The 25,608-nt window shown below is 41.7% G+C and overlaps 2 protein-coding genes across 4 annotated transcripts in view; one reads left to right on the top strand and one right to left on the bottom strand.

The window, feature by feature from the left end:
• RNF121 (ring finger protein 121) overlaps positions 1-18,772 on the bottom strand; it is an 82,269-nt gene extending 63,497 nt beyond the window's left edge. For 2 of the 3 annotated variants that reach the window (XM_034994995.1, XM_034994994.1), the window contains exon 1: positions 18,677-18,772. In XM_034994995.1, coding sequence (XP_034850886.1) covers positions 18,677-18,739 — 63 coding nt within the window. In that variant the 5' untranslated portion in view covers positions 18,740-18,772. The remainder of the gene's footprint in view (positions 1-18,676) is intronic. The other variant, XM_034994996.1, reaches the window with a different exon arrangement.
• A 414-nt stretch (positions 18,773-19,186) lies between these two features.
• The window catches only part of LOC118004075 (short transient receptor potential channel 2), a 39,971-nt gene continuing 33,549 nt past the window's right edge, over positions 19,187-25,608 (top strand). Inside the window, 2 exon segments of the mRNA XM_034995221.1 lie at positions 19,187-19,449; positions 23,243-23,418. Coding sequence (XP_034851112.1) covers positions 23,374-23,418 — 45 coding nt within the window. The 5' untranslated portion in view covers positions 19,187-19,449; positions 23,243-23,373.

Genomic DNA, 25,608 nt, shown 5'->3' with positions numbered 1-25,608 from the left:
TATTTCCCTTCCCCTGGGTCAGTTAGCCTCTGGCTAACTAGTTTCTCCTGATGGCAGACCTTGTTAACAACAGAATGCTCTGCATAGTTCCTTTGTCCCCCGCCAGAAGCATGAGGGGATTTTTCTCAACACTCAGTTTAAGAACCTAATGGATATCCAGGAGGTAGAATTCACAAAATGGCGGGGGGGGGGGGGGGGGCCCTCAATGACTTGAGTCTCCCTGGAGCTTTTAACTCAGAGTTGTCCAAAGTGAGCCTCCAGCAATTCATCAACAATTACAGCCCAGGTTTCCCTACTCCAGGACTGGTTCCCACAGACGTCTGCCTCTGTAAGTTGTGATTCTCTGTATTCAACTATTGGTCTCTCCAATTTTCCAGGCAGCAGTTTGCCCTTATAAACTCACTTCTCTTACAAGAGAGAAGAGATTATTGATTTTATCAATAAGAATTATTGATTTTTCAGTTTGTTCGGCTTTTTACTTGTTGTTAGGACAAAGTGGTGACTTCCAAGCTTCTTACATGCCGTATCAGAAACTTTTGTCCATTTTTTAATGGCATTATTTACATTTTTATTGTTGAGTCATAGAAGTTCTGATATATGACTTGCAAATATTTTCTCCCATTCTGTGGGTTCTCTTTACTTTCTTGATGGTGTCCTTTCCAACACAAAGTTTTTCATTTTGGTAAGTCCAACTTATTTATTTTTTTCTTTAGTTCCTTGTGCTTTTGGTGTCATATCTAAGAAACGATAATGATTTGGCCATGATTTAGGACTATGTTTTCTTCTAAAAATTTTATAGTTTTAGTTATTATATTTAGGTCATTGGTCCATTCTGAGTTAATTTTTGTATATGGTATGAGGTAGGGATCAACTTCATTCTTTTGCATGTGGCTAACTAGTTGTCTCAGCCTCATTTGTTAAGAAGACCATTTATTCCCCATGTGCACCTGATTCTTCACACTGGCTCTTCTCTAAGATGGTACAATACCCTTGTTTCCCACATCATTTTCTCAAGTATCCTCACAGCTCTATAAACTTTGCTGACAGAACATCAGAAAAGACCAAGAGATAGTTGGAGAACTGTATATAATACCATAAATAAGTACATAAACAAGAAAACAAATAAATAAGGCCTCAAAGCTATCTGTGAAGTTTGATATATTTATTCATTTACTCAATTCTCATGTAAGGTACTCCTGTTCTAAATGTGCAGGTCCGGGGCTAGGTATGGGGATGCACAGATGAACAGACTTATTTCTTGCCCTTGAGAAGACAGATAAAAAATAAAATAATTCAAAAGTATGAATTTACTCAGCCCAGGGAGCACAAGTGTTTCCACTCTACAAAAGGCACAGATGAGATATAAAGGAAAGAAATGACTCGTTGAAGAGCACAGTTGCAAAGAGTGATGGGGAAAGGGTCACAGAACTTACAGGAGATATCAAAGACAGTGTTTAGGGCCTCAAATGACCAAATCAATGACCAGTCACAAAGTCCTCCTAGAGTCACAGTATGATTTTCATGAGGCCCAGGTACTTCTGCCTTTGTGTGCCCCTTTCTCCATTAAAAAAAAAAACCATACATACGTATATATTTTTAAATATAGTGCTCACTACTGGAGCAATACAGAGATGATTCTGTGCAAGGATGACATGCAAAAATATATTTTACAACTGCATTGCTATAAAGATGTATAATCCAAGCTGGACTGTATTCACTTTTTTCTTCTTAAAGGAAACTAAGACACTTTTGTGGGTTCCTGGGCACCTGTCTACTATGCCTAATGGATAAGTCAGCCCTAGGTTCTGCTGTCTCCCCACAGCTATGGAGCAAGTGTTCTCTCCCCAGCTGCCAAGTTACTTCGCTCTACTGCTTCTAAAAGTCTCTTCTCTCCTGGGCCTATCTGATCAAGCAGCATGAGGTTTAAGTTCACACTAAATTTCACTGCCTAAATCCACAATAAAAAGTAGCCTCACTCTAATCATATGAGCACTATAAAGTCATCAGAAAATCACTTGACAATAATGTGTATTCTGTGTTCAGGATAGGTTTAGATACATTCATGAATAACCACACACCCCCCCCAAAAAAGAAACAGACATATCATTGACCTGCAAACACCAAAGGCATGGGAAGCATGTACCTAGCATCTTGAAAGTACCCAATAAATATGTTTGTTCATTCAATCATAAGACAAGCATAAAACAAAGTCTATTCCCTTATAAAACTTAACTTCTAATAAGAAGACAGATAATAAACATTTAAATAAACATATATTTATACATATGAAATAAATTCTGGCAGTGTTACGAAGGAAAATAAAACATGATAAGAGAAGAAAGTGAAAAGGGAGACTATTTTGTTGCTACACTGTAGATACTCGTTTCCCCAAAAGGTTTCCAACAACATGAGAACCATGCTGGGTGAGACAGCCAGTAAAACTTACCCCATGTGGTATGTCTTAGTTCCTTGGGTTTTATCTCATTCCCACTTTTCACCCCAAGAAATGGCTTTAGGGCAACGACTACCTTTCTCAGCAAAGAGAAGAGCAGTTGAAGAGAAGAGCAGATGAGAAGAGCTAGTAATCCAGCATAGCTATTTAACTGCTCTATGTCAATAAACAGAGAACTTCCTCTATGCCTCAATTTCCCCATATATAAAATGACGGGGTTGGCTTAGGTGATTTTTGAGGTCCTTTAAAGCTAAAATGCTGTAATAATTCACACCAAATCTGTCTAACTCCCGAGCTTTGGAGTCAGCTGTAATACTCTGGCTTTCCGAACTACCACAGTTTCCTTAGTTACCACAGAACTAAAAACAAAATGCCTTCAGTGTGGTAAGGTGTGATTTAACAGGATGCTACCAAATTAAATCAATGAAACTTTACTACATGAGTACAATAGGCATGCATCAGAAATATCCATCAGGCAGGGGATGGCCTCTTGTCCTGGCTTCAAGTGCCTGCTAACTGCAAAGGGCCCTAAACTCTGGAACCCCATCCACCAGGGCAAACTGGCATTTCAGAGGTCCCAGGTGATCCTTCCAAGTTAGAGACTGATCAATCATGCAGCTAGAGACTTCATTCTTTCATAAAAATTAGAGATGAATAAACCCAACCTTTGCCCTTGAGGTATTCACAGTTGGTGGGGGGCAGGGGAGGGGAGGAGACAGGACACAACAGACTATTAACCATAATACAGTATGACCAGGATAACCACTGACATTTTAACAAAATGCTACGTAAGCACAGAGAAAGGAGAGATTAGCTATCTCCTGGACCTGGTAGGAATACAGCACACGAGGCTGGCTTCCTCCTCTATCCTGTGGGGACAGATGCTCTGGTCCGCTGGGTGATTAGGATAACAAGTACAAAGGTTCACAGGCTCTCCATATTTGTAGCTCTCCATTCTCCTTTCATTCACATTCTTCTTCAACCCCATAGCCTTGCCAACAATTCAAGGCCAATAAATCAAAGTGCAACCACTTCACTTTTAAAAAGGACCTCATGAATCAGCTGGGAATCACGCAGACGTTGAATCTGCTTAGGCAAACTTTAAGGCCTGATACGACAGCACACTTCGAGCAGGGAAGTGAAAGGAGATGCTGGCGGACACAACAGCTGTGGCTGCTGTCTGCCTGTCACCCCCACCTCTCTACCATCACCAGAAAGCCAGGCCAGCTGAGTTGGGAAGGCAAGCTCATCCTCTAGGTCAGTTGAGGGGGGAAGCTTTCTAATGTAAATTTTCAAATATATTAAAAGTAGAAGGAATAGTTTAATGACCTCTCTCCCATTCAACAATTATCAAATTTAGGGGCACCTACCATTCTTTGGTTCTTCAATTCCTTTCCCATCAAATTCCTACTTCTCAGATTAGCTTCCTCCCCACCTGGCCCTCCTCTCTCACCTTTTCCTACATGCCCTCCAACCTCCCATGTACTCTATACCTTTCTACCCATTCTTTTAGGACCCAATCCAGATGCCACCTCTTCCAGAAACCCTTCCAGAGCAAAACTATCCTTTCTATGAACTCCTAAAGCCTTCATAGTCTGTACTGTTCATCTGCTCATCATATCTACCCACCTATGGAATCTCCCTTGAATTTTTCATTGCCACACCTCAGACTTTATCCCTTGTTCTCTCCTAGACTATTGCAATGACCTCCAAGTGATCTCCCTGAATCTAATCTTGCCAGAACAGATTCACATATAAAAGCAGCCACAGTGATTTTTCTCAGATACAAAACTGACCCCACCAGCCCTCTACTTAGACAGACTGATAACTTTCTATTGCCTTCGGATTAAAGCCCGAACTTCTTTGTATGACACACAAGGTACTTCATAATCTGGTCCAACCAGCTACTTATCTCACCACTCTCCACCAAATACTCCAGCCACACTGAACCACCTACCATTCTAACATGCTCTTCCCTTTTATCACTCAGTGCTTTGGCCAGTGCCATCTTCTCTCCCTAGAATTCTTTCCTCACCTTCACTGTCTAGTTCATCTCTATTCACTCTTGAAGATGTAGCTCAAATATCACCTCCTCCATGAGACATTCTCCACTGTTATTCATTCACACATCCATTCAACAACTGTTAGATGAACATACGCTAAGTTTTAGACTGGGGATACAATGATAAATAACAGCTCTCACTCTCAAGATGCTTAGAGTGTATTAGATCTCCTCAGGTGGAGTGATTCCTATCCTCTTCTGAAGAGATTTGCAATTTATATATATCTCCAAGGTCATATTTACTAGTTTTTATACTTGTTTCTAAGTCTATTTCCATAACTAGACTCTAAGCATCTTGAGGTCAACGATATTTTTTTTTTTTAAGATTTTATTTGACAGTGAGAGATACAGTGAGAGAGGGAACACAAGCAGGGGGAGTGGGGAGAGGAAGAAGCAGGCTTCCCAAGGAGCAGGGAGCCCAATGTGGGGCGGGATCATGACCTGAGCCGAAGGCAGACGCTTAACGACTGAGCCACCCAGGCGCCCCGGTATTTTCTTTTTTTAAAAGCTTTGTTGAGGCAACCCCTTCAGGTCCCCTCCCTCCTTGGGAGCTTTGTACTATCACTTTTGCTATCGCTCAATAAACCTTACTTTGCTGCCCATCAAAAAAAAAAAAAAAAGCTTTGTTGAGGTACAGCATCCATTTTAGGTGGACAATTGAATGTTCATATATTTACAGGTTGTGCAACCATCTTATTTTATGAATCATTTCCATCACTTTAAAAACAAACCTCATGCTCATCTGCCAACTCCCCATTCACACTCCCAGACCTAATCAACCACTAATCTACTTTATATCTCTACAGATTTGCCTTGTCTGGACCTTTCATATAAATGAAATCATACAAAATGCAATTTTTGACTGGCTTCTTTCAGACAACATGTTTTTTTTTTTAAGATTTTATTTATTTATTTGAGAGAGGGAATGAGAGAGAGAGAGCGAGCATGAGAGGGGGGAGGGTCAGAGTGAGAAGCAGACTCCCTGCTGAGCAGGGAGCCCGATGCGGGACTCGATCCCGGGACTCCAGGATCATGACCTGAGCCGAAGGCAGTCGCCCAACCAACTGAGCCACCCAGGCACCCCAGACAACATGTTTTTTCAAGGATCATCCATGTTCTAGCATATATCAGTAGTTCACTCCTTTTTCTTGCCAAATAATATTCCACTGTGTGGATATATGTTTTATTTATCCATTTATTAGTTGATAGACATTTGTATTGTTTCTACTTTGGGGCTATTATGAATATTGCTATGAACATCTGTATATAAGCTTTTCTGTGGACACATGTTTTTATTTCTCGAGTTTATGTCTCAGGAGTGGAATTACTGGGTCATCTGGTATCTCTCTGCTTAACCTTTTGAGGAACCACCAAATCATTTCCCACATCAGCTGCATCGCTTTGCATTCCCACTAGCAGCATTCCAATTTCTCCACCTCCTTGGCAACGCTTGTTATTATGTCCTTGTTATTATAGTATCAGAGTGGGTATCTCATTATGGTTTTGATTTGCATTTCTCTGATAGCTAATGATGTTTAACATCTTTTCATACACTTACTGGCCATTTGCATATTTTCTTGGGAGAAAAGTCAATTCAGATCGTTTGTCCAGTTTTTATTGGGTTATTTATCTTCTATTGCCTTGTAAGTTTTTTATATATTCTGAATCCAAGTTCCTCATCAGATAGATGATTTGCAAATATCTTCTCCCATTTAGCAATCTTACTGGATGTGAAGTGGGTCTGAGGATCATTTGAATCTTATTCTGAATCTTATTCACCTTTGTATTTCATTCAAAGAACTAGCCTGGGGGTGCCTGGGTGGCTCAGTCAGTTGAGCGGTTGAGCATGTGACTCTTGACTTCGGCTCAGGTCATGATCTCAGAGTCGTGGGACTGAGCCTCACATCAGGCTCTGTGCTCTGCAAAGAGTCTGCTTGGGATTCTCCCTCTCCCTCTGCCCCCACCCCCCATCCGTACGTGCATTCTCTCTCTCAAATAAATAAAATCTTAAAAAAAAAAAAAAAAAAAAGAACTAGCCTATAATCTGGTACACTGTATATATTCAATAAATGTTAGATGGGGGCGCCTGGGTGGCTCAGTTGGTTAAGCGACTGCCTTCGGCTCAGGTCATGATCCTGGAGTCCCTGGATCGAGTCCCTGGATCGAGTCCCGCATCGGGCTCCCTGCTCGGCGGGGAGTCTGCTTCTCCCTCTGGCCCTCCTCCCTCTCATGTGCTCTCTCTCATTCTCTCTCTCTCAAATAAATAAATAAAATCTTTAAAAAAAAATAAAAAATAAAAAATAAATGTTAGATGGATGTTACTTAATGTTAACAGCTTTGACAACAAGGAATGGGCCTTACTCATTCAGCATCCCCCTCATAATTCACACCTAGCACTGCACACAAAGCACATGCTTTGGAAATACACAGAGACTGAGTAATTCTCCCTTGAACAAACAGTGGAAATGATGTCAAATAGAATGGCCAAACAGAATTTTTCACATTTCCTCTTTTCCCCCCGAAAACTTCTACCCTGGTCCCTCCTGTTTCAATACCTGGTACCGTCAACCATGGTGCTGCCAATTAGTCAAGTTAAAGCAAAACAAATCCCAAAAACCTCAAAGTCAAGCTTGATTTTTTCTCTTATACCTGATATCCAATCCACCAGCACGTCCTGTAGGCTCTACTTAAAACAAATTCTAAATTTATCCACCTTTCCCCATCATCTCTGCTATTCCACCTCCAATGCTATCATCTCTCACCTGAACTACTGCAGGTCTCCTAAGTACTCTCCTTGAATGCCCCTCTACAATTCATTCTCCTCAAAGCAGCCAGAAAGATCTTTTTTTTTTTTTTTTAAACGAAAACCAGCAGTGAACGTGGGTGGCTCAGTTGGTTAAGTGCCTTTGGCTCAGGTCAGGATCTCAGGGTCTTGAGATGCAGCCCCACCTCAGGCTCTGTTTGGGTTTCTCTTCCTCTCCCTTTCTCTGCTCCTCCCCCCATTTAATAGGGCGCTCTATGGTAAATAAATCTTTAAAAAAAATGCAAACCAGCTCATCTCACTCCCGTCTTTCAAACCATCCAAAATCTTTTCCCTGTACTCTCAATAAAATTCAACATGTTTAGCAGCATCTATGAGGCCTTACGGTTTCCGACTCTGCCAAACTCCCTGACCTCATTGGTACTTTTTTTCCTTGATTTGGACTATGATTCAGACACACTGGCTTTCACTTTGGCCCCACGACATGCCTAACTCATCCCACTGATTTGTACTTCTCCCTCCACTTGACATACGTTTGCTTCCAAATCTTCAAATTGCTAGGTCTTCTTCATTTGGGTGTTGGTTCAAATATCACTTCATAAGCTTTTCATAACCTCTCCTAGTTGTTCTCTATCACATCACCCTACTTTCCTCAGCAGACTTGTCACCATTTGGAGTTCTCTTTTTGTTATCTGCATGCCCCCATTAGAAAGTAAACTTCACAAGAGCGAGGACCTTGGTTGTCTTGTTCATTGCAGAATTACTGGGACCTAGAAAAATGCCTGTCATATTGAAGGCACAAATATTTGAAGAAGGAAAGATTGAATGAACAATGCAGATGACATATTTAATAAATGCTTGATGAATGTGTGAGTGAATGAATTAGGGAGGGGAATGGAAAGCACAAAAAAAATAAGTGGAAGCATTGCTATTTAATATTTTTATAGGTGCTCACTTTTCTCCACCTTCACTGCCTTTGCTTTTGCTCAGATCCTCATTATCTCTTAGCTACTGAAGTACTCCCAACTAATTTCTTCTTTCCCCAACCTGATCCCTCCAAAAATAACTTCTACATTTCTATCAGACTTGATTATTCTGAGACATAGATCTGAACATGTTACAAGCCCAAGCTTCTCAGCATGTTCTTATAAAGGCCTCTCCAACCTTATAGCTCACTGTTATCCCCCTACATTTAGCCTATATTTCAGTTATACAGAAATACTTTCAGTTCCCAGAATATTCCATGTTGTTTAATGCCTGCAAGCCTTTGCTTATCTTTTTTTTTTTTAAAGATTTTATTTTATTTATTTGACAGCGAGAGAGGGAACACAAGCAGGGGGAGTGGGAGAGGGAGAAGCAGGCCTCCCGCCAAGAAGGGAGCCCGATGTGGGGCTCGATCCCAGGACCCTGGGATCATGACCTGAGCCGAAGGCAGACGCTTAACGACTGAGCCACCCAGGCGCCCCAAGCCTTTGCTTATCTTTTCAATTTGCTGGACCATTCTTCCCTACCTCACAGACTCCACCTATTGAACTCAAATTTAATTCTTAAGAACAAACTCAAGCATCTTCTCTGTTAAGTCTTTAATGATTCCCCTAAGCAGAGTTAATCACTCCCTCCTTTGGGTCACCACAGTATATAACACCCACTTACACTATACACAATTATCTGTTTCCATGTCTGTCTTCCCCTACATGACTATCACCCCCCTGAGAGTAGGAGCCAGGTCTTCATCTTTGTTTCCTCTGCATAGTATTTGGCATATATAAGCATATATAATTGATGACCGAAGGAATGAATAGGCCTATCTTAACTCCTCAGCCTGGCATTCAAAATCAACCTTATGTTGGCCCCAATCTATTTTTCTAGATCTAGCACTTAGTCCTCACCTACTTGATGATCTCCAAATACATCCTTCTTTTTCACATTTACTTAGAGGCCTTTATTCCTGAAGTTCTCTCTCGAGTGACATTTAAATCATCCATTAAGGTCCAGCTCAGAAGGCTCCCTCTCCATGAAGTTTTCCCTAACATATCAATGAGAAGGGATTTACTTCCCCAATAGTACTTTGTTTTTTCTACTGATAAGGTAATTGGTACCTCCTAATTTTTTTTTTAAGATTTTATTTATTTGACAGAGAGAGACACAACGAGAGAGGGAACACAAGCAGGGGGAGTGGGAGAGGGAGAAGCTGGCTTCCCGCTGAGCAGGGAGCCCAATGTGGGATTCGATCCCAGGACCCCAGGACCCCAGGACCATGACCTGAACCAAAGGCAGATGCCTAATGACTGAGCCACCCAGGCACCCCTAGGACCTATTATTTTATAATTATAGCCACTATCTTTCCAACTGGATGGACTACATGTCCTATTTTCTAACAGAACTGTAAGCTCCTTGAAAGCCAGAAACATGATCTAGCATCTTTTCTCTCAACCCAAGTGCCTAACACAGCACTTTGCATGAAGCAGTTATCAACAAATGTCTTAGTAGTGAAGAACAGTATGCTTAAGGATTAGAGATTCCATGCCTCCATTCTTTCAAATATGTGATTTCACTTACCTCGGTATAAACTGGCCTCCTATTCATATGGTAAACTTTCACCCCTCCTTCAATATGATCAGCCCAATGCCATATCCTCTCTTAAGTCTTCCCTAACTCTCCCAAATACACATTAACACACTCCATCCATGTACCTGTGGTACCTTGTATATAACTCTACTCATTATACTATATTGTCATTATCACTTGATGGGTTTCTCCCCCACTAGACCATGAATTCTTTTGGAGCAGAGTTAGTCTCATTATCCATTTATGAATTCCCAAGACCAAATAGAGTATCTGGCATAATTAAATGCTCAATAAAGATGTGGTGAACTTTGAAAATAGTGAGTCCATGTAATAGAGTACACCAGCAATAGAGATCATGGAGTCCTATAGCCAAGTTCAAATCCTACCTCCACTTACAATCTAGGCAATCTTGCATAAATTAAAATTACTTAGCTGTGTCTCCATTTTTCTCATCTAGAAAATGAACATATTAATAGCATTATAATAGAATTAAAAGAGCTAATGCCATGTAAAATGCTTACTATAGTGCCTGGTACACAGTATGTACTAAAAAAGTTAGCTATTGTTATCGTTAGAACAGAAGAAAAGACTGTTTTGCAGGGTGCTAATTGACAGACTCAAGAAGAGGTTAGGCTCAATCCCATGGGCAATGCAGAATAGAATGTCACTGGAGTCCTCTTAAGTAACAGACATATTAAGTTATTGAGAACACCCTACTGGGAAAGGGGAAGGAGAATAGAGGGAACACAAACCTTGGCAGGCTTATGCTTATGCTCTCTGCCTCGTTCCCTGCTTCCTCCTTCCCCACTGTTTCTCCCTAGTTGTCCAGGGCCAAAAGCCCCATGGCCATACCTCAGCATTCCCTTAGGAAAGCTACACTTTAGAGAGAACTAATGAGTTTATGTTTACCTACAGATTTTCCTCTGAGGAGCAAAAAGATAACCTCAAGAAGGGAAAACACAAAGAAATAAAGTGGAGATAAGGCAGGACACCAGATGGATTATCTTGGGTTGGCTTTCAGGGCGTAGGCTTTCAGGACAAACAGCCCCATGTGGATTGAGCCTACACACCCCAGAGGCATCCTGTGGCAGTGCCTGTGCTTGCATGTGCTTCCATGGTTCAAAGAGGCAAAGAAGCAAGATCTAGGAAAAGGAACGACTACTAAAAAGCTGACGCTACAGAAATAAGAATTCTAGCCGAATCTGAAGAATACTGCAACAGAAGTATTCAAAGAGGGAATAAGCTGACCACAGAAAAAAAGCTCCCTACCATTAGAGGGATTTAAATATAGACTGGGGGGCGCCTAGGTGGCTCAGTTGGTTAAGCGACTGCCTTCAGCTCAGGTCATGATCCTGGAGTCCCTGGATCGAGTCCCGCATCGGGCTCCCTGCTCAGCAGGGAGTCTGCTTCGTCCTCTGACCCTATCCCCTCTCATGTGTTCTCTCTCTCTCATTCTCTCTCTCTCAAATAAATAAATAAAATCTTTAAAATAAATAAATAAATAAATAAATAAAGACTGGGAATGATCACTTGCTGGGGACGTTCGACATGGGTGATGGACTAGATTTAAGATTCAAGTGCAATAAACATTTGAATATCTACTCTATGCTCGCCACTGTGAGAGATGAGGTGCTAGGAACACAGAGATGAAAAATGATATGGTTGTCCCCTCCAGGAGTTCACTGCCTAATCGAGGAGACGAACAATATAACATGGTAAGTGCTGGCAGAAATCTACATAGGGTACTATGGGGCAGAGAGTAAGTCCTCTGATTCTGTGCCTATGACTCACTGGTAAGGAGCAATATGCCATTAATTACAAATGGAAATGCTTCGTAAGCAGTTTAAAAGCAAATGTTATCAGGTGCTATTGTGTTACTTCAAGAACAGACAGTTAAGCATGTCAGTTAACCTTTGCTATTGAGTCAATACTTCCCTCATCCTGAACAGTACCCACACCTATGAGCATTCTCATTTGTATCTCTTTTTTTTTTTTTTTTTTTTTAAGCAGGCTCTAGGCCCAGCATGGAGCCCAACATGGGGCTTGAACTCATAACCCTGAGATCAAGACCTGAGCTGAGATCAAGAGTCAGATGCTTAACTGACTGAGCCACCCAGGCGCCCCTCTCATTTATGCAATAAATATATTGATGTCTGCTATGTGCCAAGCACTGCATAACCTCTGAGGAATGTACAAAGAAAGACAGTCCCTGCATTCAAGGAGTTAGGACATTCCTCTTCATCTTTTCCTCCTCTTTCTCCTATCCCCCTTTATTGACCAGATGATACCTTAAATTCCTTCTGGAAGCAGATGAGTTATTAAGATACAAGCTTAATCAAAACATGACTTGCAGGGCGCCTGGGTGGCTCAGTTGGTTGGGCGACTGCCTTCGGCTCAGGTCATGATCCTGGAGTCCCTGGATCGAGTCCCGCATCGGGCTCCCTGCTCGGCAGGGAGTCTGCTTCTCCCTCTGACCTTCCCCCCTCTCATGCTCTCTCTATCTCATTGTCTCTCAAATGAATAAATAAAATCTTTAAAAAAAAAAAAAAAACATGACTTGCAAAAAGCAAGAGTGAGCTGGGGATAGGAGGTGTTATGGGAAACCAAATGGGAAACACTGTCTTCAGACAGGGTATCTGCCAAAGTATGAGACACTGCATTAAAAAGTCAAAGGTTATATGTAGGCCTTTTCATCTACAACTTCCCTATCACCATTTTCTTCTTCTCTCAACTTAATATTATTAGCAAAGATTATTAACAATAATTATACATTCATTCATTAAATCATTCACTAGTATTTACCTGATAGAAATAGTACCTGAGTACCTGACAGGAACTGTAGGAAACACAGACAGGGTAAAATACTGGGATCCAGGACTTGCAAAGCTGCAAAAGATCTCTAAAACATCATCTAAGTCCAAACCTATCATTCATTTCACAGATGGAGAAGTGAGGTACAGAGAGGCTGAAACCTTTCATGAATTCACATCTTCGTGCATTTATTGAATCATACTCTGCCAGGCACCAGGAATATAAGGATGGTTAGGGCTTTCAAGGAGAACCTAATCTCATGGGAGACAGACAAATGCACAACCCCAGTCAAATTACCTCTGTAAATGAAGTCACATACATACACAGACATGTCCAGTGTAGGACAATATTAGAAGTACACAGTACTCACACTGCCCAGAGTGGTTAAGAGCAAAGGTGCTGGCGTCGTCTTGGATTTGAACCCCAGCTCTGTCACTTACCCGGCTGTATAACACTGGGCAAGTCACTTAAATTCTCTATACCTCAGTTTCCACATCTTTAGAATGGGGATAACCACAATAGTACCTACTATAAGGTTTTCGTATTAAATTAGATAATGCATATAAAACACTTGGCACAGGACCTGGAACAGACTAAGTACTCTATCTTATTTCACCTTCAGCACTCACCTGCTGAGCCCTGGTCTCAGAATCCTCCTCAACACAGCCTTCTAAGCATCTATTATCATTTGGCTGTCTCCGAGATAAAACAAATCTGCTACTCCTAGTCTAGAACCTAAGTGTATTGTTTACTATTCTGTTTTTTTCCCCACTACACTATGCTATTACTCATTTTACATGCCTTAAAAATAATCCAAAGAAAAATGGCCAGATATTCAAACCTCAATCGCTCAATAAGACCGTGGCTTTGGCCAAAAATCTCTAGAAAAGAAAACCCCTGGAAACAAGGAACATTTATCAAACGTCTATAGGGAGAGACCCACAGGAAGAAAAACAAAAACAAAACAAAGCAAAGCAGTGATTACTACTTTGAGGAAGCAAGGGATTTCCACAGCCTCTCTGTTAGGGGTTTACCAGTCTAGCGGGGAAGAGGAGATAGGACATGAACTGCAACTTTCTCCTCGATGTACCCACCACATCTACTGCCTAGCACAGCACCTGTGACATGTTTTTGTACTTATTTATCAGTCCTTCTCTTGTCGTGCTAGTCCATAAACTCCATGAAGGCAATTATCACACCTTCTCCCTCCTGGTATCCTCAAGCATAGCACAGTGCCTGGCACAAAGAAGGTGCTTCAGAAAAGGTTGATGAATTATAAATGAACACAGAGAAAACCATCAAAGGCAGGGAAAGAAGACATCAGTGTAGATCAGAATAGTTCTAGAAGTCAAGACAGCCTTGGGCTAAAACCTTAAGTACAGGTATATTTAGAAACACACAGAGGGAAAGGATAGGCATTCTAGGCAGACAGGACATCACCAACAAAGACCTGGCAGTAACCAGAAACATGGTGCACAGTATGTTAGAACCAGAAAGAGTTTTAAACATGACTTAGTCCAATAGTTCAATTCTCATGGGGATGTTGTAAACATTCAATTAAAAAAAACTATGTACTACTAAGCAGAGGAGCTGGCATATCACAAACATTCACTAACTGGTAGCTAGTATTACTATTACTCAAAAATAATAATTGTCAAACACTTAGTAGGAACCTGTTGTATGCAAGGCAGCATGCTGAGGGAAGGAACTACAACAATAAGCAAGACAGATCTGGACTCTCTCATTTAGCTAAGAGTCTAGTGGGGAAGACAGACAAAATAATCCTTGGTAGGCCTGGGCTAGGAGAAGTATGGAGGGTGCGGGGGCTGAAGGAACAAAGAGTAGGGTCACCCAATCAGCGGGCAGTAAGAAAGAACTCCCTGATTATCAAAGTGTGTCTTGAGACACCCGAGGGGTTCTGAGTCCCCTCAAGGACCCCAAGGCTTCAACGCGAGATTTTGCTTGAATAAAAGGTATTGTGGCTAAATAAAGGTTTAAAAACCACCAATCTAGTTCAATCTCGTCTTTTAACAATAAAACAGGGCCCAGATGAGGTAAATTACACACTTGAGACAACAAATACTTCAAGTTAGTTGTAGACTGGGATACTTGCTTTGAACTTGAGCCGGAAACTACTCACTGATCTGCATGATATCACATCATTCTGGCAGATGAACAAGCACTGGGGGTAGACGCATCCAGAATTCACAGGCACTGGCCAGGCAGGCTGGCTGGCCCTGATTGGATGTTGACATGCTTTTTCTACCCTAGCTCCCAAGCCAGCTCTCTGTGCCAAAATGATGCCTCCAATTCCTCTCTGAGGTTGGCCAGCCTCACCTTCCAGGAGGAACTCACTGGCTCCAGGAGTAAGTCTGCTTCTGGGCCACCTATCTCGTAACCATGCTTTATCCTACTAACATCCTCCAGCACCACGTGGTTTGGCAAGTTGAGAACAAGAACTGAGTTTAACCAGTTATCACAGCCTGTTTAATACCTAGCCTGAGCTGGATAGACCCATCTCTCATCTCCCTAAATACCATTAAACTAATCACTCTTCCCATGGTGGGGGAGAAGGGGAGGGGTCCAGCAGAATCAAATTATCAGTAAATTAAAGGACCCGTATAGAAAAACCAATATTCCTTTGGTTAATCCTTACTTTTACACCTCTCGGGAATGAAATGCTACTTCGTGTTTTGGAGATGAAACTTCTGTATATAAAGAAAGGGGTAGTTGACTTGTTTAGATAAGTCTGCAGTTTAGGTCTTCAAACTGAGGGGAAACAAATACTTTGGAATCTGGAAAAAAAAAATGGGTTTAAATCTTATGATACCACTTAGTAGTTGCAAGATCCTTGGCATTCTCATAATACTCTGAACCTCAACTTTCTTGATCATAAATAGGGAAAACTAATGAAACTACTGTCACAAATCGGAGACTCAAAATAATACTCTTTGGAATCTCAGTCACTTATGAAATGTACTGTATCAACTTTCACATGATATCATAAGACCATACAGTTTTAAATTACCTATCCCCAGAGCATAAAGAATGGAGAAATGGAACCAAGGTGCTCTGTACAGCACGGGCTAAGCTCAGGATAGCACAGGCAGACCTGGGTTCAAATCTGCACCTCCCAGCTCACCAACTGTGGAATCCTAGGAAAGTTACACCAATCTCTTTAGCCTCAGTCTCCTCATGTATAAAATGCAATTAATACCACCTAACTCACAGATAATGTAAGTAAAGGACTTTAAACAGAGGCTGGTTTATGGTAAGGACTCAATAAACAGTAACTTTTTCCACCAGTAGCTCATTTCCTAAACCCTCTTTTCCATACACCTCTGCAACACCAGAGAAACACTTAGCAAAGCCTAAATTACCTCAATTACTAGAGAAACAAATAATGAAAAGACAAAAGAGGAAAGAAATGAATGAACTGCTGGCTGCTATTCCAGACAACTCATCATACTAATGGCATCTGATATTGGAAAACACAGGTACAATATCCTGAAGAACAAAACCACAGCATGTACAATCGTCCCAAAGAAGTGGCACAGAGCACAACTGCGGCTTAGTTAGGCTATCCATTATCATTATCTGGTCCCCACAGTAGTCTCTCTACCAAACAGAAAGGGCCACAGGGAGACAACTGTGACACCACATGCAAGTCACTACTTCTTTGTAAACCGAACCTTTATTTTTTCAGCTCAAAACCCATCTCTAACACAAAGATTTTACTGACTCCCCCTAGCAGACTCAACTGCTTGCCCCATTGAATTTTTTACACACTTCCATTATAACAATTATCTAGCACTAGAGAGCTATTTGCATGTCTCTTCCCTACACTCCAAGTTGGTAAAGATCCTGTCTTACCTTTGAATTGCCAGTGCATAACACACAGTAGAACTCCATAATTACAAATTATAAGGATGGATTTCACCTTTTTGTTCAGTAGTTAAGGCTGCTAAGAAACAGCTGGGTAGACTTTAGTATTACATAAACTAAGGTCTGCCAGACCAGACCTCCGGGTTTTTGTTTGTTTGTTTAGGGGAAGGGAGCTTGAAGGGATAACTGGCTGTTCCTACTTCTCAGAGTTATTTCCTTAAACACACAAAAGATACAACCAGTCCATATAGAATTTCCAGGCCACAGATTATATTCTTTCTCAGTAAATAAAACAAGTAACAGAAGCTTCTGGGACAGATGCTAGTGGGTTACATATAAAGCTGACCTCTAGGCATGACACTCTAAGTCTATAATATACTCATAATAAGTATATTATACAACTAGAAGCTCTTAAGTTCTTAAAACATAAGGAAAGAAAAGCTAAGAAGCAAAAATCAAAAACGTCTTACAATCAAAACTTTAAGTTTTCTTCTCTGCTAATACTTTTGCTCTTTATCTCAATGAACCCTGATACATGTAACTGAAATTAGCCTCCCTCAAAGGAGAGCTCATGACTAACAAACCATATGTAATAACTTCAATACTAAATTTACTTTTTCCAGGGCGCTTTCAAATATATCTCACTGAACCACAGCCAACTGTAATCATAGAAACTTAAAGCTGGAAGGGGCCTTGGAGGTCATTTCCACAATCACCCCATGTCACCAACCGAGTGGTATCCAAACACCTCTAGTGGTTGGAAGGTATGGGTCTAAAATGCTTCTTTAAAAATCTCCCCCTGCTCTAACCACCTGTCGGTTACTCAGTCTCCTGCCACCTTAATGATCCCAATCAGGTAAACCAAATCCACCAAGTCATCCCACCACCAAGCAACAGTCTTGACTTCTCAAGTCCACTTCTACTCCCTTTTCTCTGAGCCTCTCCCCGGTCTTCCCCACTCATCCACAAAAAACACAGCCAGGGCCTCTAAGATTCTGATCACTCAGAGATACCCTTGGTTCCATTCCTGACAATCAATCCCCTTCCTCTATATGGTCTATATGCTGTCCTGTGCAAGGCCACAAGCACCCCTTGTTCTGAATGTACCTTTGGCCTCCAGAATCATCTCCCTTTCCTTTCTCACCCTCTCTTTACTTCTCAGAGCTGTCCCTTCATTCCTTTCAAACTCAATGTCTCTTTCCTCCTAGTGATTCAAGGACCACTGGTAATTGAATACATCCCTTGTTAAATGCCTATTAAACAGGTAAAGGGGACATACATCCTCAAGGAACTCACTCTCAAAGAACTCATACGTTTAGAAGGAGCCAGAAATAGAGAATCATTTACCCCATAAGACTCAGTTCCTTTGGGAACCCTTCCCTAGCCCAAACTAAATTGGTCCCCTCTTTTCAGTGCCATCATTATACCTCTGATGCAGTGACTAGTCTTCCTTGTGTGTCTCCCACCACTAGGCTGTGGGCTCTTCAGTGGGAGGGCCCCTATGTCCCTAGCACTTAGCCCAGGACTCAGCACAAAGATGATATGTAATATTTGTTAAATGAGTGAACGGATGAATTCCGGTATATAATCATTCATTCATCCACTCAGTGCCCAAAATTTTACTGAGTACACATTATGTACAAAGTCCTAGAGTGTAAGTATAAATAAAATAGTTCTTACATAAAAATAACGCTATAATAGTAGTAGATTAGCACTCTTCCCCGGTCCGCGTCCCCAACCCCCACCCCAAACCTAGCCTCCCCTCTCCCACAGCGAAAGCCCGGCCTTTCCTTACAGAAGTCCACGCCCCTCCAACTCAAGCTACCTCTCAGCCCTTCAGTCCTACCCTAGGACCCCCAGCTAATAATCTCAGATCTTAACGCCCCCATCCTCTCTGGCTTCTCTCCCTATCTTCCATCTCCACCCTTGAGGTTACTGCAAGTCTTCTACCCCCATGTCCACCTCCGAGTCCCCGAGTCCAGGGTACCTCTGATTTCCCTCTCCGCGCACCCGCCCCCCAGTTCGCTCCTTCCCTCAGGGTCCCGCCTCCCCAAGGACCCTACTTCTGATACCTCTCCTCCCCTCCCTTCAGTTTCAGGCTGAGCCTCTCCCCTCCTTTACTCTGAACTCTTCTTACCTCATCTAGCTCCCGTTCCCCGCCGGCACCTCCTCCAACCTCCACCTCCACCACTGCCGCCATCTTCACAACTCTCCCCCTCCCCCGTCCCCGCGCGAGCCAGCTGCTTCCGCCGCTCAAGTGCTCCTAACCAATCGGCGGCTCGAGCTCCAGCAGGGGGGCGGGGCATCAAGACAGGCGGAGCTCCGAGAGAGACTAAGAGACCATCTACCTGCTACTCCTTAAAGGTCAGGGAGGGCCGGTTTCCATGCACTTCCAAGCTTCGGTGGAGGAGGGTTCTTGGAGAATGAGAAAGTAGACTTGTATTATTTTTAGTGAAAATATTTCACCAATTTTCCCCTTTGGACAGCCAAAGAGAAGAGTCTCTAAACCGTCAACTTTCGCGACGCTCCCTCACTCTGAGCTGCAAGGAGTGAAGCGTGGAGGCTGAGGACTACATTCCCCAGAATGCATTGACTCTGACCCGGAAGTTTAAGTTCCGCGCTCTGGACAGATTTGTAGTGAGTGTAAATTTGCATAAAATATACATTTAAAAATAGACATAAAACATACATAGATACACACGAATGTATTTTGCTGATTATAGCACATGTCTTCTTGCCTCGATGGGAGTCATCTTTCAGAAACAGTGGCTTCTTGAGGCCACAGAACAAATTCCCGGACTTGGGGAAGCGTAGAATCGTGCTCCGGGTCAGAAGGCGGAGGTCAGAGGGCAGAATTGGCGGGAGAATGGGTTTGTGGTCCACGAGCTGAGGCAGCGGTGGCTCTTCGAGGTCCGTTGTCCCGGGTGAGGGGCTTTGGGGGGTTGTTGATGGGGAGGGGAGCTGCCGAGAATGGGTGGCGGTCAAGGAATGCACAGAACAGAGCGTTCCGGGGCGCGGGGGAAGTGGCTGCGCCGCTTAGCCTCCTGAAGCTGAGAGAAGAGCCTTGCGGGACCTCCGCGGCCCCCAAACTGCTTCTTGCGCTCTCACGCCTTAGGGTTGCTTTACAATCTCGGTACTCTCTCCTACCCGACATCGTGCGTCCTCAGCTCCTATCTTTACCCCCACCCATACACCTTATTCTCTGTGCCGCACCCCAACTTAAAGCTTCCTAACTCATTTCCAATCCCTCGTTACCTGTATATCCGGACCCAACACCTTACAAACCTATGGCCCCTGCGCACTTACCCCCTGGGCGTCCCAGCTGGATCTGTGGGGTGAATAGTGCTAGGATGACCAGTGGACTCACAATAGAGTACATGTCAACTTTATTTTAGGACCAACAGGAAGTTACAGGGTAATATTTACACCATCTACAGGCATCTTATTTACTTAAAATGGGAATTATTTTTATTATGCAAAAGAATGCAGAGAATATTATAAATACCTTATAACCCAACCACCCCACATTGACTGTTGACATCATGATCTATTTGTGTCCTCATTTTTTAAAAAGATAAAGTAATACGGATAAAGGTTGAACTTATTTGTGTCTTCTTCTCTCAGACCCATTACTCTTAAATCTTTCCCAGACACAACTATTACCACAATTAACTGGGTATTCTCCCAGTCCATTGAGAAAAATTCTGGGTAGTCACAATGTAATTGTATTATTTCATTTTGTTTTTTGATGAAAATAAGTGCTACTTTCTATATCATTCTGTAACTTTTTCACTATATTTTTTGAGGACTGTCCATGTTTATGTATATTTACATCTAATCCATTTCTTTTAACTCTTAGGTAGTGTTCCATTATATAATATATATAGTATTTTACTATTCCATTTATCCATTCTTCAACTAATGGACATTAGAATTTTATGTTTTTTGCTATTAGAAATACTGTATGTGTCTGTACACATATAAGTCCCTCTAGAGCTGGACTGTTCAAATAAGTTAACTACAAGCCACACATATGTGGCTATTCTTGAAATGTAGCTAGTCAGAATTAAGATGGGCTGGAAGTGTTTATGAGAGGGCCAATCCTTTACATTGTAGACTTTTTAATTTTTTAATTTTTTCTGGTCTTAGAGGAAAAGTATACGCAATTTCCTTATTACCAGGAAGTATGAGGATTTTTGGTCATTCGGGTCTTATGTGAATTGTATTTCTATCTTATTTCCAGTTTTCTATTGGACTGTTTGGCTTTTTTTTACTGATTTGTAATACTTAAAAATATATATTCTGAATACTATCCAAGTTTTTATGTGTTGCAGATACCTTCTTCCAGTCAGTCATTTTTATTTTAACTTTGTTTTTGTTACCTTAAAGTATTTTTCATGTTTCCATCTTTGATCCATTTGAGTATAATTTTTTAAATATGTTATGAGATAGGGATCTACTTTTATTTTTCTTCACAAGTGGGCCAATTTTTTGAACACCACGTATTCCTTCATCTTTTTTTGACAGACTCATGCTTCTGTTCTATCTTACAATCAAAAGACGGTAAATTCCCATTTATTTGAGTCTGTTTCTGGAATCTGTTTGATCTGTCTTTTTAGAATTGTTATAGCAATTTGTGGCCCTTTATTGGTTGATGAGTTTGTCATGTTTGCCAGAAACTTCTGCAGAAATCTGATTGGAATTATACTGACTTAATAAACTACTCTTTTCAATGGCTCTTTATGCCTGCTGTGTTTCAGCACCTCCCATAGGTAGTGCCAAAAGTGGGAGATGATGAGCATAACAAAAATTCACATCCTCAAAGTGCTCACTACTTATTGGGGAGACACACAGAGTAAACATGCCATTGGCAAAAAAAAGAACGACAGTATATACAAGCGCAAGGAGGTTGGAAACTTAATCTTGGAGAACTGCAAGCAATTTGATAGACTATGATCTTCATGAAAATGATTGTATATATCTTATTCATCGTTGTGTATCCAGTACCAGTACGGGGCCTGGTACCTACTAGACACCCCCAAAATATTAACTAAATAAAATATCCAAGATTGACAGCTTCAGGGTCTCCAAGCCTAGAGTATAGTTTGGGACTGGCCAAGTCAGTCATCTGTATGTTAGTGATGAGAAATGGTGGAGTTTTCACATCAGATCACAAATGGGATACTGGGAGTTTCTCCAAAACGGAGACCATATCATTTATTTTTATAAATCCAATGTATCTCTGTATGCAGAGAGTAGGAAAAATTGCTAAAGTTCAGTGAGTTCCTATTGTGGGAATAATCAACTCTAATTAATCTGAAGGCCTGGAGAGGTGACTCAGGATTCATCTTGCATTCTTCTCTCCTCGAAGCCATGGCACCATATTGAATGTGACCTGTGAGGAGTGCTTGACCTTTGGATGACCTTTACTAACTGTTACCACTGTCATAGCAGTCTGCCCCACTATGAGCACTCTGTGACTGCTAGCCCATTGGAGCTCAATTTTTATGGTCATTCATTCAGCAGACATTTGCTAATCTGTTTCTCCCTCTTACATTGAGGATACAGAATTGAATTAGACATGAAGCCTGTCTTCCAAGAGCCTACAGTTGGTCAAGGAACATAGACATATACCCAGATAATTGTAACACAGAATCAAGAGGATGGAGCTATCACTTGAGCTGGTTGAGGTGGAAGTGATAGTTTGAGCATCAAAGATGCATTCGATTTGACAAGTGCAAAAGGGAAAGAGCATTCCAACCAGAGGTGATGGCATGAAGAAAGGCTTGGAGATGGGGGGAGGGGGGAATTGGGGGTTGAGGGAGCGGGGAAAGAGGCAAGAAGACCAAACATTATGGCCAAGAATTTTTCAGGGGTCATGGACTCATTCTCAGGGGCCAGATGGGTAACGAACATGGGTAAAAAAGGGCAGGGTATAAATATTTGGAGAGAGATCCTACCTAAAGGCATTCAGACAACTTTAAAACACCTCTAGCCAAGGAATTGTTGAAGCTAGGTGATGGATGGGTAAGAAGAGTCCATTATACTAACATGTTTTAAAGTGTTCCATAAAAAGTTTGGCAAAAGACAAAGTACAAATATCCATAATGAACTTTAATATAAAATAAAACAGTGAGAGGTAAAACACATCCTCTGATGAAAGGAATAGGAGCAGATGAAGCAGAAAATGTAGAGCTCTACATTGTAGATGCTTTGAGGGGCCAAGCTGCATTAATATTTATCAAGTACCTACCATGTAAAAAGGGATTTGAATACATCAAACCATTGAAGATTCCTAATAGGGGAGTAACAATGAAAAACAAGTTTAAGAAGATTGATTTTAAAGGGAAGACAAAAATTGATAGACCTGTATATATAGTTGAACATTCGTTGCATCTTTGCTATGTGCTAGGTTCTAAGGGTATAAAGGTGAATGATTGAAGGCATAATTCATGCCCTTGGGAGCTTACCTACATATAAACAAAACATTACCATGCTAACATATTTTGTACTTGCCGCTCTGTTGCCCTGTGGTTGCATTCCAGTCATTTCACATTTATTGGACTCACCCCCTGGTCCAGATCTGTTCCCTGCCCACTGCCCCCACAAGCCCATCATGGGCACCAGAAACAGTCTGACTGCTGCCAAAATTACCAGAGAACCAGCCATGGCTAGTTTGTTTTTCTTTTGTTTTCTTCTTCAGGAGTAACATGAGGGTTCTTTCTCTTCTGGAACTGACGAGACCAAAACATAGGTAGTGCCAAAAGTGGTGACAGAAGAAATCCTGGGAGAAAGTATTTTTGCCTTGTACTTGGGACAACTGCTGGGCCCACCATGGCTCCTGTAAAGATTAGCCACGTGGTATCATTTTCCTCTCAGGTACGTTAATTAGCAGGCATGATTTTTTTTCTTGGTGACTGAGAGGAGTGACAAAAATAGGAGACTTGGCTGCACTTTCAGGAAACTCCCAGTTTAATAGAAGAGACATATCCCTTTGGGGATCCAAAGTCAAAGGAGGACACACAGCTCTTGCCCTCAGGTTATTCCCAGAGCAATGCAGGATGCATAAAAGTAGTATTTCCAGGAATTAAAGGTAAAGAAGAAAACAACCTCAGGATTCCATCCTTAGTTTGAAGGGAACTATCAAAACCATAGGCCCAAAGTCTGTACCAGGGTCCCTAGAAGGGCAATTTAGTTACTCTGTCATTGAGGGCAGACCAGGACACTCAAGGTCATCCCTGACGTGTGAGAATATCACCTCCACCATCAAAGGTGATCTCAGGGACGCCTGGGTGGCTCAGTCGGTTAAGCATCTGCCATCAGCTCAGGTCACAATCCCAGGGTCCTGGGATCGAGTCCCGTATCAGGCTCCCTACTCACCAGGGAGCCTGCTTCTCCCTCTGCCTGCTACTCCCCCTGCTTGTGCGTGCATGCTCTCTCTTTCTCTTTTGCTCTCTCTCTCTTCCCTCATAAATAAATAAATAAATAAATAAATAAATAAATAAATAAATAAAATCTTTAAAAAAAATAAAGTGACTCAGCCTCCTCCCTAAAAGTTCACTTTTCAGGAAATCCCAATTATCCCAATTAGGTCTAGATGCCGGGCCCTGGGCCCAGGATTGATCCGGTGTGGTGATTCTTAGGAACTTCCTCTCCTGTCATTTCTATCCATTTATCCTTTCTTCCCACTCCTCCCCTTCTGTTACCCTAGTCTTTCTCAAAGAGTACCTTGGCATTTTGGGTGGGATAAGTCTGCATTTATAGCAGGGTCATTTGCCTGATGGGATATTTAGCATCCATGGACTCCAGACCCTAATGACAGTGATGCTTCCTGGTCATTATGACAGTCAAAGACCTCCCCACTCATTTGGGAAGACCCTTAAGAGAGCTAGGAACTACTATATCAACTCCTAAGTGAAATAAAAATTACACATATCCTTCTTACCTACATAGTCAGCCTAAATGGTTTTCTTCATATACTGAGCCCTATAGAGATCATTACTGATCACCTAATAATGAGGTTTTCAAACGGTACTCTGTGGGCACCCACTTCTGGAAATTGAAGGCAGGGGGTCATATATGTCTCTAGGCCCCCAACTTGTTTTTTAACCAGAGCTCTGTTTTTATTTGTTGAAAATACACACACAGGGCGCCTGGGTGGCTCAGTTGGTTGAGCGACTGCCTTCTGCTCAGGTCATGATCCTGGAGTCCCGGGATGGAGTCCCGCATCGGGCTCCCTGCTCAGCAGGGGGTCTGCTTCTCCCTCTGCCCTCTGCCCTCTCGTGCTCTCTGTCTCTCATTCTCTCTCTCTCAAATAAATAAATAAAATCTTTAAAAAAAAAAAAAAGAAAAGAAAATACACACACACATTAGTATAAGATCTCAGTTAAGAGGATGGATTTTATTGCTAAAACAAAATTGAAAACCAGGAACATAGTCTCCCTCCCCTTTACTTATAGATGAAGAAATTTAGATCCAGAGAAAGTAGTTTGCTCAGGGCCTTTCCACAAAAAAAAAAAAAAAATCTAACTTTGGATTTGAACTGAGAATGTCTCTTGGTACCGCTATTGTTGCCTTTGAACAAATCACTTTATTTCTAACCATCAGTTGTAAACTTAGAATAAAAATCCTTGCCTTTCTTTTCTCATAGGGTTACTTTGAAGGTAAATAGATGTCTGTGAAAACACCTTATAAATGAAAGGAAATAGTCTAGTGTGGTGGTTAAGAGCTCAGAATTCAGAGACCTAGGTGTTCTGACTTTGGTTGGTTATTTAGCTTTTGTAGCCTTGAAACTAGGCTTCAGTTTATTGATCAGTTAACAAATTAAGAAGCAATAATGTTAGGTAAACTAAAGAGTAAACTAAAGTGTTAAGAGGATGAAATGAGGTAGTTTGGTAAATGAAGGAGAGGTAAGCGGTCTGTAGATCCCCTGGCACATGATAACTCCCATCTAGTGCTCTTTCTATCATGTTAAAATTCCTGGAAAGGTTTGGGAATGTAGGGAGCCCTCCTTCCTGGGCATCCTCTTTAGCTTTCAACTCAGTGAGGGTCCTGATGTTCTCCTTCTCT

Source organism: Mirounga leonina, unplaced genomic scaffold (assembly GCF_011800145.1).
Source record: "Mirounga leonina isolate KUSES-001 unplaced genomic scaffold, KU_Mleo_1.0 Mir_92, whole genome shotgun sequence".
NCBI classification, from domain to species: Eukaryota; Metazoa; Chordata; class Mammalia; order Carnivora; family Phocidae; genus Mirounga; species Mirounga leonina.
The sequence above is the reverse complement of the archived record's forward strand: the minus strand, read 5'-3'. Positions and strand labels throughout refer to the sequence as shown.